The sequence below is a fragment of the Crinia signifera genome, chromosome 8 (assembly GCF_055691185.1).
Source record: "Crinia signifera chromosome 8, ASM5569118v1, whole genome shotgun sequence".
In the NCBI taxonomy this organism is placed as follows: Eukaryota; Metazoa; Chordata; class Amphibia; order Anura; family Myobatrachidae; genus Crinia; species Crinia signifera.
In genome coordinates, this window is record NC_139224.1 from 62011084 (window position 1) to 62028331 (window position 17248).

The following is a 17248-nucleotide window of genomic DNA, read 5'->3' on the forward strand; positions in this document are numbered from 1 at the left end:
AGCAGGTCTGATGTGGTGCTATTGTGTAATCCTGCCATCCTGAGTGGGTAAAGGGGTGATTGTGGGTGACTTCTCGTGTGGAGAAGTCGCCCAAATGTATGCCCACATCTTAAGTAACGAGATCTCTCGTTATTTCCAAAAATTACAGTGGCTAATAGGATACCCTTATTACTGGACCAACATCACCTGTAAGATGGGCAAGGCTGGTCAAACATTGAGGAGCGTAGTGTGATCAGATTTTTCATCTAAAGGACACTTCAGCAGCTAAAATTACCAACTTGTGGACGGTTGCATTGCTATTGTTATGTCACCTTAAACAGGTGTAGCGCACTGCCTTTAATAACAGCAGGACAGATGTTCAAGATGAGCAGCTATTCGGCCGACCAAGCAAGTCTACCACAAATACCAATCTCTCAAACCCTTTACTTGTATAACATAATAGTACAGTATGTTCTGCTATGACATGAGCATTCTGATTGTCGGCACTCCACTCCTCCTCCCCACCAAAGGCTTTCGTTGCCATAACAAAGAGTAGAAATTTCAGCAATGGAGTGCCCTGCATCAGGGCGGGAGTGGCTTGTGCTACCTTTTTATTAGTATAAAACAATTATATATCTATCTTGAGTGTACAGTTAAATTGGAAAAATTTATAAAATGTATAAATACTATTTTAAAGAATCATTTAAAGTATCTGTAACCTCTTTATTATACTACTAGTCAATTTATTGCACCCTACAGGCACTCTTCACACCCTTAACTTGTGAATGTTTTTATTGTGTGAAATATTGTTTGCTACCGGTATATGAAAAGGGTGTATGATTGTGAATGGGGTTTTGGTTGTTGTGTTGGTATGACGAGTGATTACATAATGGCGTTTATGAAGGAAGTTTTAGTAAGTAATGTATTTTGGTGAAAGTATGAAAAGACATGTTTAACATATAAAGACTTTACACTGGCTGCAGGGTAAAGGTGCCCATACACGGTGCGATTTTTGCATGCATTATGGGCTAGATCGCATCTCATGCATTTTGTGTGCGATGCAATCAGAAGGCAGTACAAAAAGTATGTATACTTTTTGTACTGTGCGATGAGATGCCCCCAAGGGGTAGGGGTTGGGTGTGGGTGTAGTAGTGTTCATTCTTGCACCCGCTATCTTTGAAAACCCATGCAGTTCCTGTTCCCTGCCTGGGGTGTCGCTGTCTGCTGTGGTGTTTCTAGAACAGGTCTGCTTTGCATATCTGTGCTGATATACAGACCACACTGTGCTAGAAGCACTACAGCAGACAGCGACACCACAGGCAGGGAAGAGGAACTACATGGGTTTTCAAAGATAGGGTGTGCTAAAATGAACAATAGTGTAGTTTGCGTGGGGTTGGGGCATTAGTGTTGGTGTAGCTACTGTATGTGGGGGTGGTGTGTGTGTGTGTGTGTGTGGGGGGGGGTAGTGACAGGTGCTGGGCTCATAATGGTGGTGTAGTACGATGTGTGGGTGGTGTGGAGTAGTTTAATGCTGGGGCGTACAGGGTGAGTGAAGGACAGTTGCAGTGCTGATGTGATTGTGGGTGGTACCGGTGCGTTGGTGGTGTGGGTGGGGGAAGGATGTTGTAACTGCATTAGGTGAAGGGTTAGATAAGCCACATGATCCCCAGTGTTTGACCTACCTGCAGCTTTTATAGCTGCTCTCTATCCAGTTAGTCCAGCTGGTCAGGGGTTATTGCTGCTGTGCTGTGGATGGGTGAGTGTCATTTTGTGCCCTACCTCTTCTAGCCCCAGGGACAGGTGTACTATGAGAACAGGCTGATGTGCAAGAGGCAGCGGGTCCTCGCACTCACATTCCTGGCCGCATATTGGCGTGTGTGGCGATGTGGTTCCCCGTCCCTCCTCAAACACTGCTCCATATGTTATTGTCCCAGCACCCAGAGCAGCAGTGTCTGTAGTTGCCAGTCAGTCAACGGTTGGGTCCAATGTAGCGGCTCCTCCCATGTGTAGAGGCAGCACCTTCTGAGGGCCTGTGCACTATTTGGAGGTATGCCCATAATCGCCACCAGGGCACGCTTCCAGCGGTGATGTCACGGTCCCTCCGTTCATGTGAGCACAGTCAATCACAGTTGAGCGGCTCCACCCACTGCTAGTGGCGGCAGCACCTGGGGGTGTGTTTGCTACCTACCGGCATGCACCTGTTTGGCAGAAGGGCACGGCTCGCGGTGGCAGCGTATAGAGGGGATGTTTGCTACCTCCAGGCACGCCCCTGTTCTGCAGAAAGGCACGCCTCCAGCGGTGACATCACAGGCCCTCCATGTGTATTTACCGGGCACTTCTGCATGTCTATTTAAGTTGTGTGGTGGGTGGTTCCCCTGTAGTGTGTGTGTGGACATTATAGTTGTAATGTTTGGTGGGCTGTGGCAGCTATAGGGTGTGTGCTCACTCTGTGACTGTGTATGACTTCACCCAGTGTTATACACACACTCACAGAGTGACCGTTCTGGACTATTATATAAGAGATAATGCTGTATTTGGCTGGTCTGCAGGAAAAACAAAAAAATAAAACATGCCATAATATATTTGCAATGTTTATCGTGTGTGCTTCTATATTATTTTTAGTTTAACCATGTTAAGTAATATCCCCCTTCTTGTCTTTTTATATTCTTTTTCTTAGAAATGCTTCAGTTTGTTAGCAATCAGGTGGGAGATTTTCCTGATATATTTGAGGATCAGTTATGCCCAAGCTACCAAGGCAGTACTGCGATGGAGACAAGTGTACCGAAGACTTATAACCAGGTCCAGCAACAAAATTACCAGACTCCAACACCACAGCCTCAAGTCGTGTCTGTCAAAGTTCCTGTCCAGGCTACCCCACAAAGAACCGCGCCGCTTCTCCAGCCCCGACCTTTGCTCCAGTCCCCACCACAACTCCAGCAGCAGACTGTAATGCTGACTCCAACATTTAGCACTGCCCACCACACTCGATTTATACAGCAACCACTCATCTACCAGAATGCTGGTACCACAAGCTTCCAAGGTGAGATGTGCTAATGTTTCAACTAGCCACTGAGCTAGTGCGCCTAGCCAAAATGGTGACTATAAAAATGTGTATTTTGTATTTCACAGCATTATTTGCATTCTGTAGGCTGGATCAGCTTCTGTTTATTTAGTATTGATCTGTCAACTTGCGTTCTAGTTTTTTGATTACTGTTGGGTTGATGATTGCAGTGCTGCAGCCGCAAATGCAGAGTCTGATGGCAACACAGGTGCAGCCCGTCACTATCCAGCAGCAGGTGCAGACTGTCCAAGGCCAGAGAGTACTAACACAAACAACTAATGGAACCATCCAAACGCTGAGCCCAGCAACACAGAGCACAAATTATACACTGACTCCAGCTACTGTCCAGGCTGTAACACCACAAGTCCAGCAAGTAAGTGTGCCTTCACAGTAATGTGAGAATTTGTACACCGTTATTTACCATACACTGAATCAATTTTGAGTTTGATATTTGCTTATTTTTTTTAATTATCCAGTTGAGGGCAATATTCCTGAGACAGATTGTTATTGACAGATGCTTTCTAGTCCTTGGTAACCACGACTTTAAAAGTTTTTGCAACTGTCTGAACGTTCAGACACTCGGAATCCTACCCCTTTTTCACCCAGCTCTGCAGTTTATCAACATGTGGAATTCATTATTCCGCCTGTCGAATGTTGAAAAGCAGTTGGATTGTAGAGATCTGACCGCCGGCTTGACAATCCACAGGCATTTCCGTCAAAACATATCTGACTGATTTTAAGTCAGATCCTTAGGGGGATATTCAATCACCGGTGAGCATCTCCTGTCGGGGAAGATGGCTGCCGGGCCCTATTCAATGCTATCTTCCTCGACAGCGTTGAGCAGGGGGTCTCGCAGAACGAGCCCAACTTCACAAGCAGTCGGGCTCGTTCTGCCGGGAATTGCAGAACTCGCGACCTCAGCTGAACTATTCCCGGCCACTTCTCACGGCCATGCCCCCTTCTCGCTCCCCGGCAGGCAGGACATTGAATCCCGCCTGCTTGTTCTCGGTCGAGCTGACCGAGAACGGGACTGGGTCACGGTTGACGAGCCAGCTCCACAGCCATGAACCCCAAATTGAATACCCCCCTTAATATTAAACATAAATCTAAGTATTGTGTTGATATGCAATCAATATTATTTTGCTAAGAATTAGAAGATTGAAACTAATGCTGGTGTAACCTACCATGCTGTAGCTAGCAATGTAGGGTTGTATTAAGTTAATCGCTTGCCCCTTGAGATAATATGGAGCCACGTGGTGCGTAAAAAAAATATTTGAAGGACGCCTTGTTCAACTATAAGTTTTTAGAAAACAGAAGATCATTCTTGTTATGGAGGGCTACATGAAAAAAGACTAAGCTTCTAAAGTAATCATGGCTTTAATATAATTTCTGTGAATCTAGGTTTTGGTACAACCTCAGATAATTAAAACTGAGTCACTGGTGCTTACAACATTGAAAGCAGATGGGAGTCCAATGATGACTGCTGTCCAGAATCCTTCAATCACAACACTTACTACTCCACTACAGACCACTGCTCTACAAGTACCTGTAAGTTATATGTTCTCTTATGTGGAAATATGTGACCATTTGCTGCAGTAATAGTTGTAAGATTTGCTTATAAATTCTGAGTGTTCTAGGTGTTAAAATAATATTTTTTTTTTTTTTTTTGTACGATGTGTGTCCTATAAAATTAGAATTAAACACTTAATTTGTAAAATAGCTCAGCTGTGATATAACTAAAAATATTTTTATTTTTTAATCTTTCTCTGATTATTTTTATCATTATTCCTTTGATTGTCTTTTAGTTAGTGTGTGTGATGGTGTTTTTTTATTACTTTTTCTAGTCTATCCTTTGCTTCTTTACACTACCTCATCCCATTGTGTAGTAAGCATCTGGTCAGGGTGAGAGGGGTTGGGGGAATGCTGTCCTTTTTAACATGTTAGCTATAGAATGTAATGATTGATGGAAATACCTTGAAACCTTATCATAACATCACAGGCCAAGGTGCACAGCCCTAATTTCACATTTGAATGTAATAAATGATTATAAGTGTAGACAATGTGCACCCAGATAAGATACTATATTTTTACAGACCCCTAATTAGTTAGAGGTTAAATATGTTATGCAAGCTGAGATTACGTTTTTTGATTTACCTTTTTAACTGGAATAGAAGTGTGAAACCAGGAAGATGAAATCTAAAAATAATGCAGTTGCCAATATGCCTCTCTGAAATCTTGACCTAACTTGTTCTAGACATTAATGGGTGGCAGTGGAACAATTTTAACAACTATGCCAGTCATGATGGGACAAGAAAAGATGGCAATCAAGCAGGTACCTGGCACTTTGAAACAGCAAGAGGTGCCAAAGGAGGGTGAGAGGAGAACAACACACAATATAATTGAGAAGAGGTACAGATCTTCAATCAATGACAAAATAATTGAACTAAAGGACTTGGTTATGGGAACAGATGCTAAGGTGAGTGTACCATCATCGAGGAAAGATGTGCAGGTATCTAGAGTTAGTAAATAAATATTTATTACACTGTATGTAACTCTAAAGGCAAAACCGTGTTTAAATATTATGTAGCTTTATTCATAGAACTTCTTGGTTAAGTCTGGCCTATAGTTTGTGCTTGCCCCTCCTGCAGATAACAAACAAATAGATAAATATATGTATACTCGCTAAGCATATATAATCATTAAAATAGCATAAGTCAGTGTGTTAAAATATATTTAAACTTTGTACTGTCACTTTTGATGACTTTGACTAAGCTGCCTCTACAATGTCTTGTACTTTATGTGCTGTATTATTTTGCCAGCATTTTCTTAAGTGCATTTATGTTTTAGTTGCACAAATCTGGGGTATTGAAGAAAGCCATTGATTACATAAAATACCTGCAGCAATCCAACCAGAAACTTCGTCAAGAAAATATGGCTCTCAAGCTGGCCAATCAGAAAAACAGTAAGTGTTTTTGTTTGTTTTTTTGCAGTTGTTTATTTCCAGGTGCCCTACATGTGACTATTGAGGTCAGCCTTACATAATTGTTACATTTATGTATATGCATACAAAGGTTTATCAGATCCAGATAAACTAGTTTATGCTCTTCTATTATTATCATTGTTTTTAACAAGAGAAAAATGAGTTGCATTAGTTAAATTTTTTAAATAGCACAAGTGGCTTTTCTTTCTAATCAACTAGAAATAATCCCTCGGAAATGTTGAAAACATTATACTTTGTAATATAACATGTAATCATCTCATGCAACTAGATCCTTGTTTGTCAATTTTTATTTTTGTATTGGGGGTGCTCCTCTTCGGTTCTCTGGAAGCTACCCAGCAGTACAAACTCAGGATATAAACACTCAGGATATTTTCTGCCATTTATTAGTGAAGACATGCTGCAAAAGTTAACCAAGCTTTGCAAGACTGCAAGCAAATCCAAGGGAAAGAACCCAGTGGTGGCAGCAGCAATTCTAATCTACCAAATTGGGGTATCCTGAAAAGTATTGTATGTGTTGATCACTTATTGCTGACAACAATTAAATACAGTGCAACAGGTTAACACTGTGACAGCTGTGGTGCTGTACATGCACCTACCCTTACTTTACCTGTATGTGCTTAAATTTTTTCAGATTTTGTTTACAATCTTTATTTACTCAGCAAAATAGCGTTTTAAAGATGTTGGTCACATGTATATTGCTGATTGTAACTGTTTTTTGTTTTACAGAATATTTGAAAGGCATTGATTTGACCAGCTTGGTGGACACCAGCATGGATATGAAAATGGATGAGTTCAACCAAAACCTTTTAATGATGTCTCCACCAGCATCTGACTCTGGATCACCCGCAGTCTACTCTCCTTATTCTGTGGATTCAGAGCCAGGGAGTCCTCTGCTTGATGATGATGAAAAGGTGATGTCCTTATCATAAAGAAACCCAGTAATATGGGCCTGATTCTGATTTGAGAATTAAATAAGAAAGATCAAGTAACTGGGCTAAACCATTGTTGCACTGCTGGTGGGGCAGATAAAATATGCAGAGAGATTTAGATTTAGGTGGCTCTTTCCTTTTTTTGGTGTTCTCAAAGAAGAGCACTTTTAAGCCTTTTGATCTCTCTAGTGTTCCAATGCTTAGGACAAATATAAATCTACAAAAATATACTATTGGGTTTTGAGAATATACATTGTTAGTGAGAGCCGAGGGGAGTTCCCCACTTCCAAGTTTAGTCTTCTGCTCTACCTATGCTTTTTGGAAGTTGATTTGGATCACGGAGCTTAGACTTTATTCCTTCAAGGGTAAGGTCTTTCTATCATGTAAAAGAGGAAATATGCCTCACTATGAGATGGGAAACTTTGTACATGGAACAATTCACATCCAAACACCTTTATGTCCTTCTAATATGACTTTTGGGCAAAATTCTTTACTTCTAAGACTTCCAAAGGGTTCTGGTTTAGTCGGTTTAGTGTGCTTCTTTACATGGAATGGCTTCTAACACCTTTCCACAAGCCTGCTTTGTTCCGGAATAACTTGTGTGACTAAATCACTAAATTAGCAACAGAAAAGAAAAGTTACTTCTAGTTTTATTTAATTAATCCCTGTTCAAAATAAATATTTGTATAAGAAAGAAGCAGCAATAACCTGGATCACTCATAGACTTGATGAAAAATTGTTTTCACAACTCAAATTGGATACCACAAAGATGGCGCCGTAGAAGGCTGCCTCAGAGCTGTGCAGCTCAACCTAACTATATGTCTCCCCTTGTCTTCTGAGTGCAGTGACCTGCCGATTGTTGTGACAGCACAGCAGAGAAGTCCTTCTGAACTAGAGCTCACCACCAGATCAGACCACCCGTATGAGCCTGAGGGAGCAGGAGGTGGGCAGATCGGCAGCCCTTGCTGCCCTGTTCTCCAAGGCTTAGTACATAAACCCGAAGTACTTTCCTACTAGATCATTTTCTATACAGCGTTACTCATCAGAATAGTAAAAGAAAGAACAAACACTTTTTCATGAAATCTTTGTTTTCATTGTTACCTGTGGCACACACAATGCCACTCATAAATGTAGTAATGATGTGGAATATTCTAAAACAAAGTGTTGTTCATTATAGTATTACTTCATTTGAAAAGTCACATGCCAACTTTTTTTTTTTTTTTGTGTGTTGAAGGTTAAGGATGAGCCCGACTCTCCCACTGGACTGGGAATGATGGATCGTTCACGGATGCTCCTCTGCACTATGACATTCCTTTGCTTGACATTTAATCCTCTGACTTCGTTGCTTCACTCAGAAAGTGGCCAGCATTCGGACAGAGCCATTCAGCATGGCACAAGTAGAACTATGCTGGGTATCGAAGTCTCAGGTAAAGATAGCCTCTCATTTGTTTGCTGTAAAACTTTTATCTTCATAGTTCATTTCAATATAGATTGACTAAAAAAATGTGTGGACTACTTTGTAGTTTGTTTCTAAGTAAATACATCAGTAAATAACATTGTTCTTATATGCTGTGGGAACCTCAAAGTATGGGGTATAGACGTTCTAGGCAATGGGTAAGCACTTTAATTTTGTCTTCTCAATGCCCACACCAGTAGAGCGCTTTTTTGCTTTTTCATTAAGGCCACCTTTGAAAGCAAAATACAGTAATCTAATTTGTGATACTTGCTGTTAAATTATACTGTGGGACTTTGAAACATCTTGGGATGTAGAGAGACAAACCAGGATACTTAAAAAAAAAACAAGAAAAAAAAAAAAACCCAACTTGATTGTATACTTGCTTCACCTCCTCTACATCCTAAAGCGGTAGGAGTGATGTCACCCAGATAGTTTCAGATAAATGGATTTAGCGATAAGTACAAAAAAGAATTGTTGTCAAACGGCCAGTGGTGGATGCTGGGAGAGTAGTGGGAGCAGCAACGCTGACAGCCTGAAGTAAATAAAAAAAAAAAAAAAAAATTAGGGCTGAAAAAGCCCTCGCCTTCAAATGGTACCCTGTTCCTCAGAGCACCAAGGGAAAAAAATGATCTCTAAAGGAAGGGGTAATAAGGGAAGTGGAGCTATGAACTGCACTGTCCCAAGGAAGTTTCATCTCCTTTATGCCCAGTCCTCCAGCCCTGGAATACCCACTATCCTAGCATCCACCTTGGCCTACGAAAAAAGGATTTTACAGGTTAGAACCCAAAATTTCTGCTACATCTTATCTGAAGGGCCTTGCCATACTTTGGGGCCATCCAAAGCTGTCTGTAGGGGATGGTTAATAGGTCCTGCTGCAAGTACCACAACCGAGACAGCAACTTGAATGAGTCCTAGTCCAGTGGTTCCCAAACTCGGTGGTAGATGTGTAAAGCAGTGATAAGAGTGGAGGTGCTAAGGCAAGCAATCAGCTGCTGCATAGAATTTTATAGAATGCAGTTGCTAAATGTTACTTCAAAGCTGGCTGGTTGTCATGGCACATTTCTTTATCAGTGCTGAATACATCTGACCCTCAGTCCTGAAAAAAACCCATACAGGTTTTGTTTTCCAGGTTACCCGGCAAGTGCACTGTGTATCACCAACACTCATTTAAAAAATACACAGATTTGGAAAACATGGACTGCTTGTGTTCCTTGAGCACCAAGTTTGGGAACCACTGTCATAGATGAAAGGCTTGAAGTTCTGACCACTAAGACGCTAGAATTTAGTAAATATTTGCTTTCTTCTTCTCTGTTCCACTCAGACCATTTAATGATACGCAACGTGTAACAAGAGCAAATAGACTTAATTAAACCTACTCCTTTTCAAGAGGTGTCTAAGGGGAGACACAATAATACACAAAAAAACATTACTAATGCCACCATCACTCTCAACACAAGACAAGTGGGAATATAGGCTCAAGAAGCTAGGTCAGAACTCCTACGATAAGTGATCACAAGCCACATTTCTAAAAAAATCTATACTTAAGAAAATGTGGGAGAATGTGATAGAGGGGGCGGGCTATATGCATCATCTTTGCTTATTACAAGGCAATGTATTATATGCATCTCGGGTGAAATAAGCTTTTATGGATGTCACATGGGCATACACATAGGGGTAAATCTTATTAAAGCTCCTAAAAATGAAAAGAGAATCTGTTTGGTTGTTATGATCAACATTACCTTTCTATCATTTCTCTATTGCATCCTAGAAAACCATAGACCGACTGATTGGTTGCTACAGGCGCCATCGCCTCTTTTTATTTTTAGAAGCTGTAGTAAATTACCTCCATAAAGGAAGACAGATTTGTAACATGTCCCCAATTACAGTACACTGTAACCTAAATCTATTTAAGTTAGGATGATGGTGGCTCATGTCTGGTGTAGAATAAAGATCATGGATTAGCATTTTGTAATCTATTTGCACTCATAGTATGGCCACAGATAACTGTGCATAAGGCGCACACTAGTGTAGGTTACTTTTACTCTATTTGTGAAGTTTTTTTTTCTTCATTTAAATGTGTTTCAGGTCTTTCTGGGAGTTGGCTCGACTGGCTTCTCCCCACATTAATTCTCTGGTTGGTAAATGGAGTGATCGTTCTCAGTGTCTTCATGAAACTGTTGATCCATGGAGAACCGGTAACCCGATTGCACTCTCGCTCATCTCTAAAATTCTGGAGACATCGCAAACAAGCTGACTTGGATCTAGCCCGGGTAAATGACCCTTTTCAGCTTGGAGGATGGATACATGTGAAAATTCTAAACATTGAGCTGTGTGGGGAGAGATTATGGTTAGGCTGGGTTAGGGGTGGGTTTAGGACATTATTAATGTCAATGACTATATGATTTTCCTATATCGTTCAGTGTGGTTGTTTATATTGCCATGGCGATGGGATGCGGTGCACCAATACTGTGTTTTTAATGTATGTCGACATTTGGGACAAAAGAGAGGTGAAAAACCCATATCAACCTTTTGACTGTCAACCTAATGCATGTCGACCTATTTCAGGTGTCAACACAAGCCATGTCTACCTTTACTGGTCATCCCATTGTATGCTGACCTTTGGTGCGTCTGTTCAACGACCATATAACTGTTTGATTGTATTTTATTTTAAGAAAGAGGTTTGTCTAGGCGTGGTGCACCTGAAAGAATTTGACACCATAAAATATAACTTTTACTTATATTCAAAATTAAAAAAGGCGAAATATACAACACCTAACATAAAACAAACAAGTGAATAAAGTGCGTGTTTAAAAAGCGTGTGTGGGGCGTGTGCCTTTTATTGTCTCCTTTCAATTTAGGTGCTCAGTTTTCTTTACTGGTTATCACTTCTGATTTTTTGTAATTGTCTTGTGTTATTATATCATTTGTACACTTTGTATCATTCTGCAAATAAACATTAATTGAAACCTTGTAATCTTTTTATTACATGTCCTTCGTCATTTTGTGTGTTAGTGTTGAACCTGTAAATTATAGTTGTTAACTTTTTTGCTGCTTATATTGCACAGATCGTTTATTATGTATATTGTACAGGTTAATAGTGGGTTCAAGGCTTCACTGCCTGTTAGTAGGGGTGAAAGGTATCGTTTCAGAAAGACCGCAGATTAATACCCTGCCAGAGGCAACTGTCTCGCTGGGGGTGGGTATACCTTATGTCGGGATTAATCTGCGGTCTTTCTGAAACAATACCTTTCACCCCTACTTGAACCCACTATTCACCTGTACAATATACATAATAAATGATCTGTGCAATATAAGCAGCAAAAGTTAACAACTATAATTTACGGGTTCAATAGTATAATATGTAGCACTATAACACACAAAATGACGAAGGACCTGTGACATGCAATAAAAAGATTACAAGGTTTCAATTTAATGTTTATTTGCAGAATGATACAAAGTGTACAAATGACACAAGTTTAACACAAGACAATTACAAAAAAACAATTGATTACCAGTAAAGAAAACTGAGCACCTATATAAATTGAAAGGAGACAATAAAAGTCACATGCCCCACACGCGTCCCCATACGCGCTTTTTGAACACGCACTTTATTCACTTGTTTGTTTTATGTTATGTGTTGTATATTGCACAGTTTTTAATTTTGAATATAAGTAAACATTATATTTTATGGTGTCAAATTCTTTCAGGTGCACCACACCTAGACAAACCTCTCTTTCTTAAATTACTATTTTAACCTTTTGTCTGTGGTAGCACACCCCTTACAGTCCCAGAAAGCTAAAACCAGCACCATACGATCAGAATAGGGGGCCTCACGCTTATGCAAAATTGGTAAAAATTGATGATCAATATCTTGTGCGACTGTTCCCCACACAAAAGTTGATTGTATTTTAAGAAGGGAAATTTTGACAGCCTAGAATGGACAAGTTCGTGGTATCCCTGGCATATTTTCTTATTATATTTTCTGATCACCATTGACTACTTAGATGTGTGGTTTGGTGACATTTGCTGCTTGGGTGGCATTGGTTACTTCTACTTTTGCAGATGAAAGATTTATGTATAAGAAATGCAATGCCTTGCAAAATATTAGACTGTTTGGGGACTGTGGAATCCATCTAGATACTCTCTAGTATGTAGGGATTCTTTAAAAAGGAGGGTTTTTTTTTCTACACCCTCCAGCCTGCCTCCATAATAAATATTTTTTGTTATTTTTTTGGTAATATTTTTGCACTATACTTTTACGATGCATATATCAGGCACACAGTGATTTGTGTTTTTTTATTTTGGATATATTTTTATGTAGGTTAAAAAAACAATAAAAATTGTGGCTTGGTCCCAACAACTTCAGTTCCACACTCTGGGCCAAATGTAACGGGGTGTGAAAATCAGAAAGTGCGAGATTTTGGGAGCGTTGTCCCATATTTTTAAAGCTGTAATCAATTACATGCCAAAATTAACATGGTTTTTCAGGGTCAGTGATTGCTGCTTTAAAAAAAATGGGAAAACTCTCACTTTCTGATTCTCACACCCTATTACATTTGGCTGTCTGTCTTTTGCCTTATTACCTGCTCCTTGGGTATTCATTACAGTCAGAACTATCATTGCTTCTCTTCTGCAGCCATATGAGCCGCTTTCGTTTGTTTTTGCTCTTTTCAGGGTTTGTGGTCCCCAGCAGAAGGAAAACATTAGTTCAATGGGGCTAACTCGGTAAGCCCCACAGATTTGTTGTATGCACCCATGAGCAAGCCTAAAACTAAGCCCTAATAGGGGGCTATACAAAACCAAAATTTTGCAGGCAGGGCCCAGCATGTGGAGCGGCCTTGCCTTGTGCTTGGTGGCCCATGCAACTCACTTTAAATATTTGGAGAGGAGAGCTCACTTTAAATATTTTATTTTCTTTGGGATATGTTTAGCAGCACTAAATAATGATTGATATTCTGGTTTGATGTTAAATGTTCCTCTTTTACCACATGTATTCAGTGAATTTTAGGTTCAGGAAAATCTAAAGAAAAGGAACTTTTTACTTGATCCTACAGTAGATATGGCTTGTTTGTAAACTGTAACACAGGAAATAATCTTTTATTGTATCTTTTGTTTTATGATTAGGGAGATTTTGGAGCCGCTGCAATGAACCTACAGACTTGCCTGTGTGTACTGGGTCGCTCACTTCCTGCTTCCCGTTTTGATCTTGTTTGTAGTCTATCGTGGAACATAATAAGGTGTAGCCTGCAGAAAATCATTCTTGTACGCTGGCTGTTAAAACGTACTCCTGGCTACTGTAAGAAAGCAGAGTTTCAGGATGAGGCCACAACCAGCGCCCGAGATGCTGCTCTTGTCTATCACAAAATGCACCAGCTGCATCTGACCGGTAAGTCTACTTACTTATACTGGGTACACAGCTAAAGATTTATCTCAATCTATCTGGTGGAAACAACAATCTGGCAAATGTGATTGCGCAAATGACGATCAACCATTTGCTCCCAAATTATGGAAAAAGGACAATGGTCGCTCAAATTGGTTAAATCTGTTTGATTTAAGAAAGTTTTTTAATAACAATTGTCTTGTTCATTTTTCAGCATTTGGGAGCAAATGGTTGATAGTCATTTGAATTACATTTCCAAATTTTTGTTTCCACTAGATAGATTGGACAGATAAATCTTTAGGTGTGTACCCAGCTTTAGTCACATGTTAGTTTAGACTGTTTATCAACTTGACCCTATTAATTCCTCTTAGGGAAGTTGCCATCAAATTGGAACTGCTCCGGTCTTAACCTCTCCCTGTGTGCAGTAAACCTAGCTGAGTGTGCTGGGGACAAGATACCACAGAGTTTATTATCAGAAATCCACCTAACCACAGCTGTACAGATGAAGGCCACTTTCTCACGGAGATTCTCCTTCTTGTCCGTAAGTGTATAATGCATTGCACAAAATGTCATCTCCTCTGCTCTTCTGTCAGTATAACTATATGTTATATGCTATTGCAGTGGTGTTCATTCACATTTTAGCCAGTGTTTAGGTAGCTGCAGTAACTTACCTCCGCTAATATGGTTGGCCAGGGGCTATTTAATTAGCCCTGATATTTCTGTCAGATTATTCTTCTGATGTCTAGACAGACAGGAAAGTATAATCCCCAATAAGCAGCCCTCAGAGCTGCGACTACACATTGGCTCTGGATACGTACTGTATCATGGATCCCGCCATGTGTTATTACATGAAAACGGGACATTTTTCTACTAGAAAAAAAGGGGGTCATTAATTGGATAGCCCAATAGTCGAGAGAAAAATGTTTGGGGTTACCAGCCTGAAAATAGCATACAAGTGCTTGGGAGCAGAGAGGAAACAGAAATTGTGTAATGAAACAAGCAGATCAATACATTTTACCACCCCACATTCTGTCACTGGTGATACATTCTTAGGGCAGTATTCAGTGCTGGGGGCGAGCTGTGACAGCGAGCAGGGTTGCCTGCTTGCTGTCACGGATCGTAGGGTCAGTACTCAACTGACCCCCTGCATACACTTTTTTTCCCCTTGCGAGGGGGAAACGGCGTATGCGGCCGCTAAAACAGCAAGGCTTGCGGCTAAATGCACCGGGCTCCCTGCATTAACCGCGAGCCTCGCTGATTGGGGGATTCCTTGCTGTCCTCTGACAGTGAGGACTCCTTGGAACGTTGAATAGGGTGAGCGTCCGGCGCAGGGTTTAAACTGCGAGGAACGCTTGTTTTCGGCGTTCCCCTAAGTTTAACTCCTTTGCTGGCCGCATTGAATACACCCCTCTGTGTTTGTGTATATTTATTCTCCATTCTAGTTTTATTTGTTAAATCCACATGTAATATACCAATTAACATATCATTTAAGCAATGCACTTTTTTGGTGAACGGGTAGTATGTCTGTAGATTATACACCTTGAAGGTAGCCAGTTTGTGAACTGAGCCATTTCTGAGAGTGCTGCTTTTGCAGGTCTTTATGAACTGTTCACATCTATGTGCAGAAATAACTGTACTCTAGTGACCGGCTCGATTCGTTTGTATAGATTTTTCAGTTCACAAAGTGGACACTTGTCATATGTATACAAAAACTAACATGTTATTACTGAAATTTTTATTAATAGTCCTGAGCAAGGTGCTTCTTCTATTGATTTTGTAGAAAAATGTCTATGAAACAGTTATAGAAAATAAATTCCACATTTTCCATTGCATAAAGATTTGTCCTCATACATCTAGCCTCCATATGCCATGCACGACAAGATGCCTGGTGTGAGTTCGCCCCCAGCATTTTTAGGGCAAAATCAAACAACCGGGGCAAAATAAATCTAGGTGAAATCCGTGTGGATTGGTGAATTTGCTGCAAATCCACAAATTTGCACGAGAATGGACTCAAAAACAGATGAATGAATTCTGATAGAAGGGTATTCTCTGATTTTTGGGCAGGCGAAAAAATAGGGCAAAGATTCACCTAAGATGCATTTGTGGGGCAATAAGATACCTGATGCCAGCAGATTCTCACATGACCTAGCCTGCCAGGAGTGATTATTTGGCATGACTGCAACAATGAAGTATGATGACATATAGGTATGGTTTTAATTGTCAAATACAGTGTGGATTCATTTCAGCAGCCATGAATACTAAAGTGCTAAATTTAGGAGAGTTCCATCTTTTAGTCCTGAGACCTAATACTAAATGCTCCATTTTCACATGGTTTCCTTTTCTGTAGGCATATTTCCTTGGGTATGCACAAAACGCCAGCTCTACTATGGACACAGATTCTCTCCCAGAGTCCTTACGGTGGCTCTCACATCCACTAGGAAAACACTTCTTCATCAATTCCGATTGGACAGTGAAGAGTGCAGCTAAAGATTCTCTGTACAGCTCTTCAAGAAATCCAGGTGAGAGAAGAGGATACAGTACACAACAGACTTTATACCATGCCCTTGCAGATTAAATATCCAGTTCTAAACTATGCTGATTGTTGTCCTCTGCATTGTTTAAAATAATAACAGTTGCAAGTAGCATCATTTTAAGCTGGCTACACATTAGACCTGGCATTCCCCAACCTCAGTCCTCAAGGCACACTAACAGTCAAGGTTTTAGTGATCTATCCAGGCTTCAGGGCTGTGAGACACTGATTGGGAGCTTCTGGGGCACGGTAAGATGATGTCATCCCACATAGACTTCCCAATTTTGAATTACCGGCTTCTCTCAGTCTGCTTAATTTAATTTGTCTCCAAATAAAATGTGTCCCCCCCCTCCCTCTCTCTTCCCTCCCTCCTCTGCCCTCTTGTTGTATTACTCATTCCCACCCTCAATAATATTGGCCCATTGTTCTCTAAATTAAATTGTCTTTTGAATTTTGTTCGATTAATGACCAGTATTGATCGAGTGTCTTGATTGTTCATACTGTTGTATAATTTATTGATATCTGTATCCTTATGCGGAGAATGTCACAGCAAAAACTCAGTTATGTCATACCATTGTCTAGCTTGCCCTGTATGTTGACATAATTTCCAACTTTCTTTTACACTGTTGTACATCATCGCATGTCGACATATTGCAATTACGTTTCAAAAAAGATTAAAAAAATGACATCCATAGGCTTTTACATGAAACGGTGTTCAATATGCTGGAGTTTAGGTGGAAAAGGCACAGGTTACATTAAAACCTGGTATGTTAGTGTGCCTTAAGGACCGAGGTTAGGAATGCCTGCTTTAAACAATGTGGAAACAAATGCGATTGTCGTTCCAATTTCCCTTGAACTTGATCTGGCTCAAAACAACAAATCGTTCAACATATAGTCTAATGCAGTGGTTCC

General features: G+C 40.4%; 1 protein-coding gene across 1 annotated transcript in view; it reads left to right on the forward strand.

Annotated features, from left to right (window-relative positions):
• Positions 1-17248, forward strand: part of SREBF2 (sterol regulatory element binding transcription factor 2) — a 47552-nt gene that overhangs the window by 19676 nt on the left and 10628 nt on the right. The window contains exons 2-12 of the mRNA XM_083156564.1: positions 2657-3019; positions 3211-3413; positions 4442-4588; positions 5295-5516; positions 5888-6002; positions 6768-6952; positions 8205-8397; positions 10512-10696; positions 13551-13812; positions 14178-14347; positions 16154-16325. Coding sequence (XP_083012690.1) covers positions 2657-3019; positions 3211-3413; positions 4442-4588; positions 5295-5516; positions 5888-6002; positions 6768-6952; positions 8205-8397; positions 10512-10696; positions 13551-13812; positions 14178-14347; positions 16154-16325 — 2217 coding nt within the window. The remainder of the gene's footprint in view (positions 1-2656; positions 3020-3210; positions 3414-4441; positions 4589-5294; positions 5517-5887; positions 6003-6767; positions 6953-8204; positions 8398-10511; positions 10697-13550; positions 13813-14177; positions 14348-16153; positions 16326-17248) is intronic.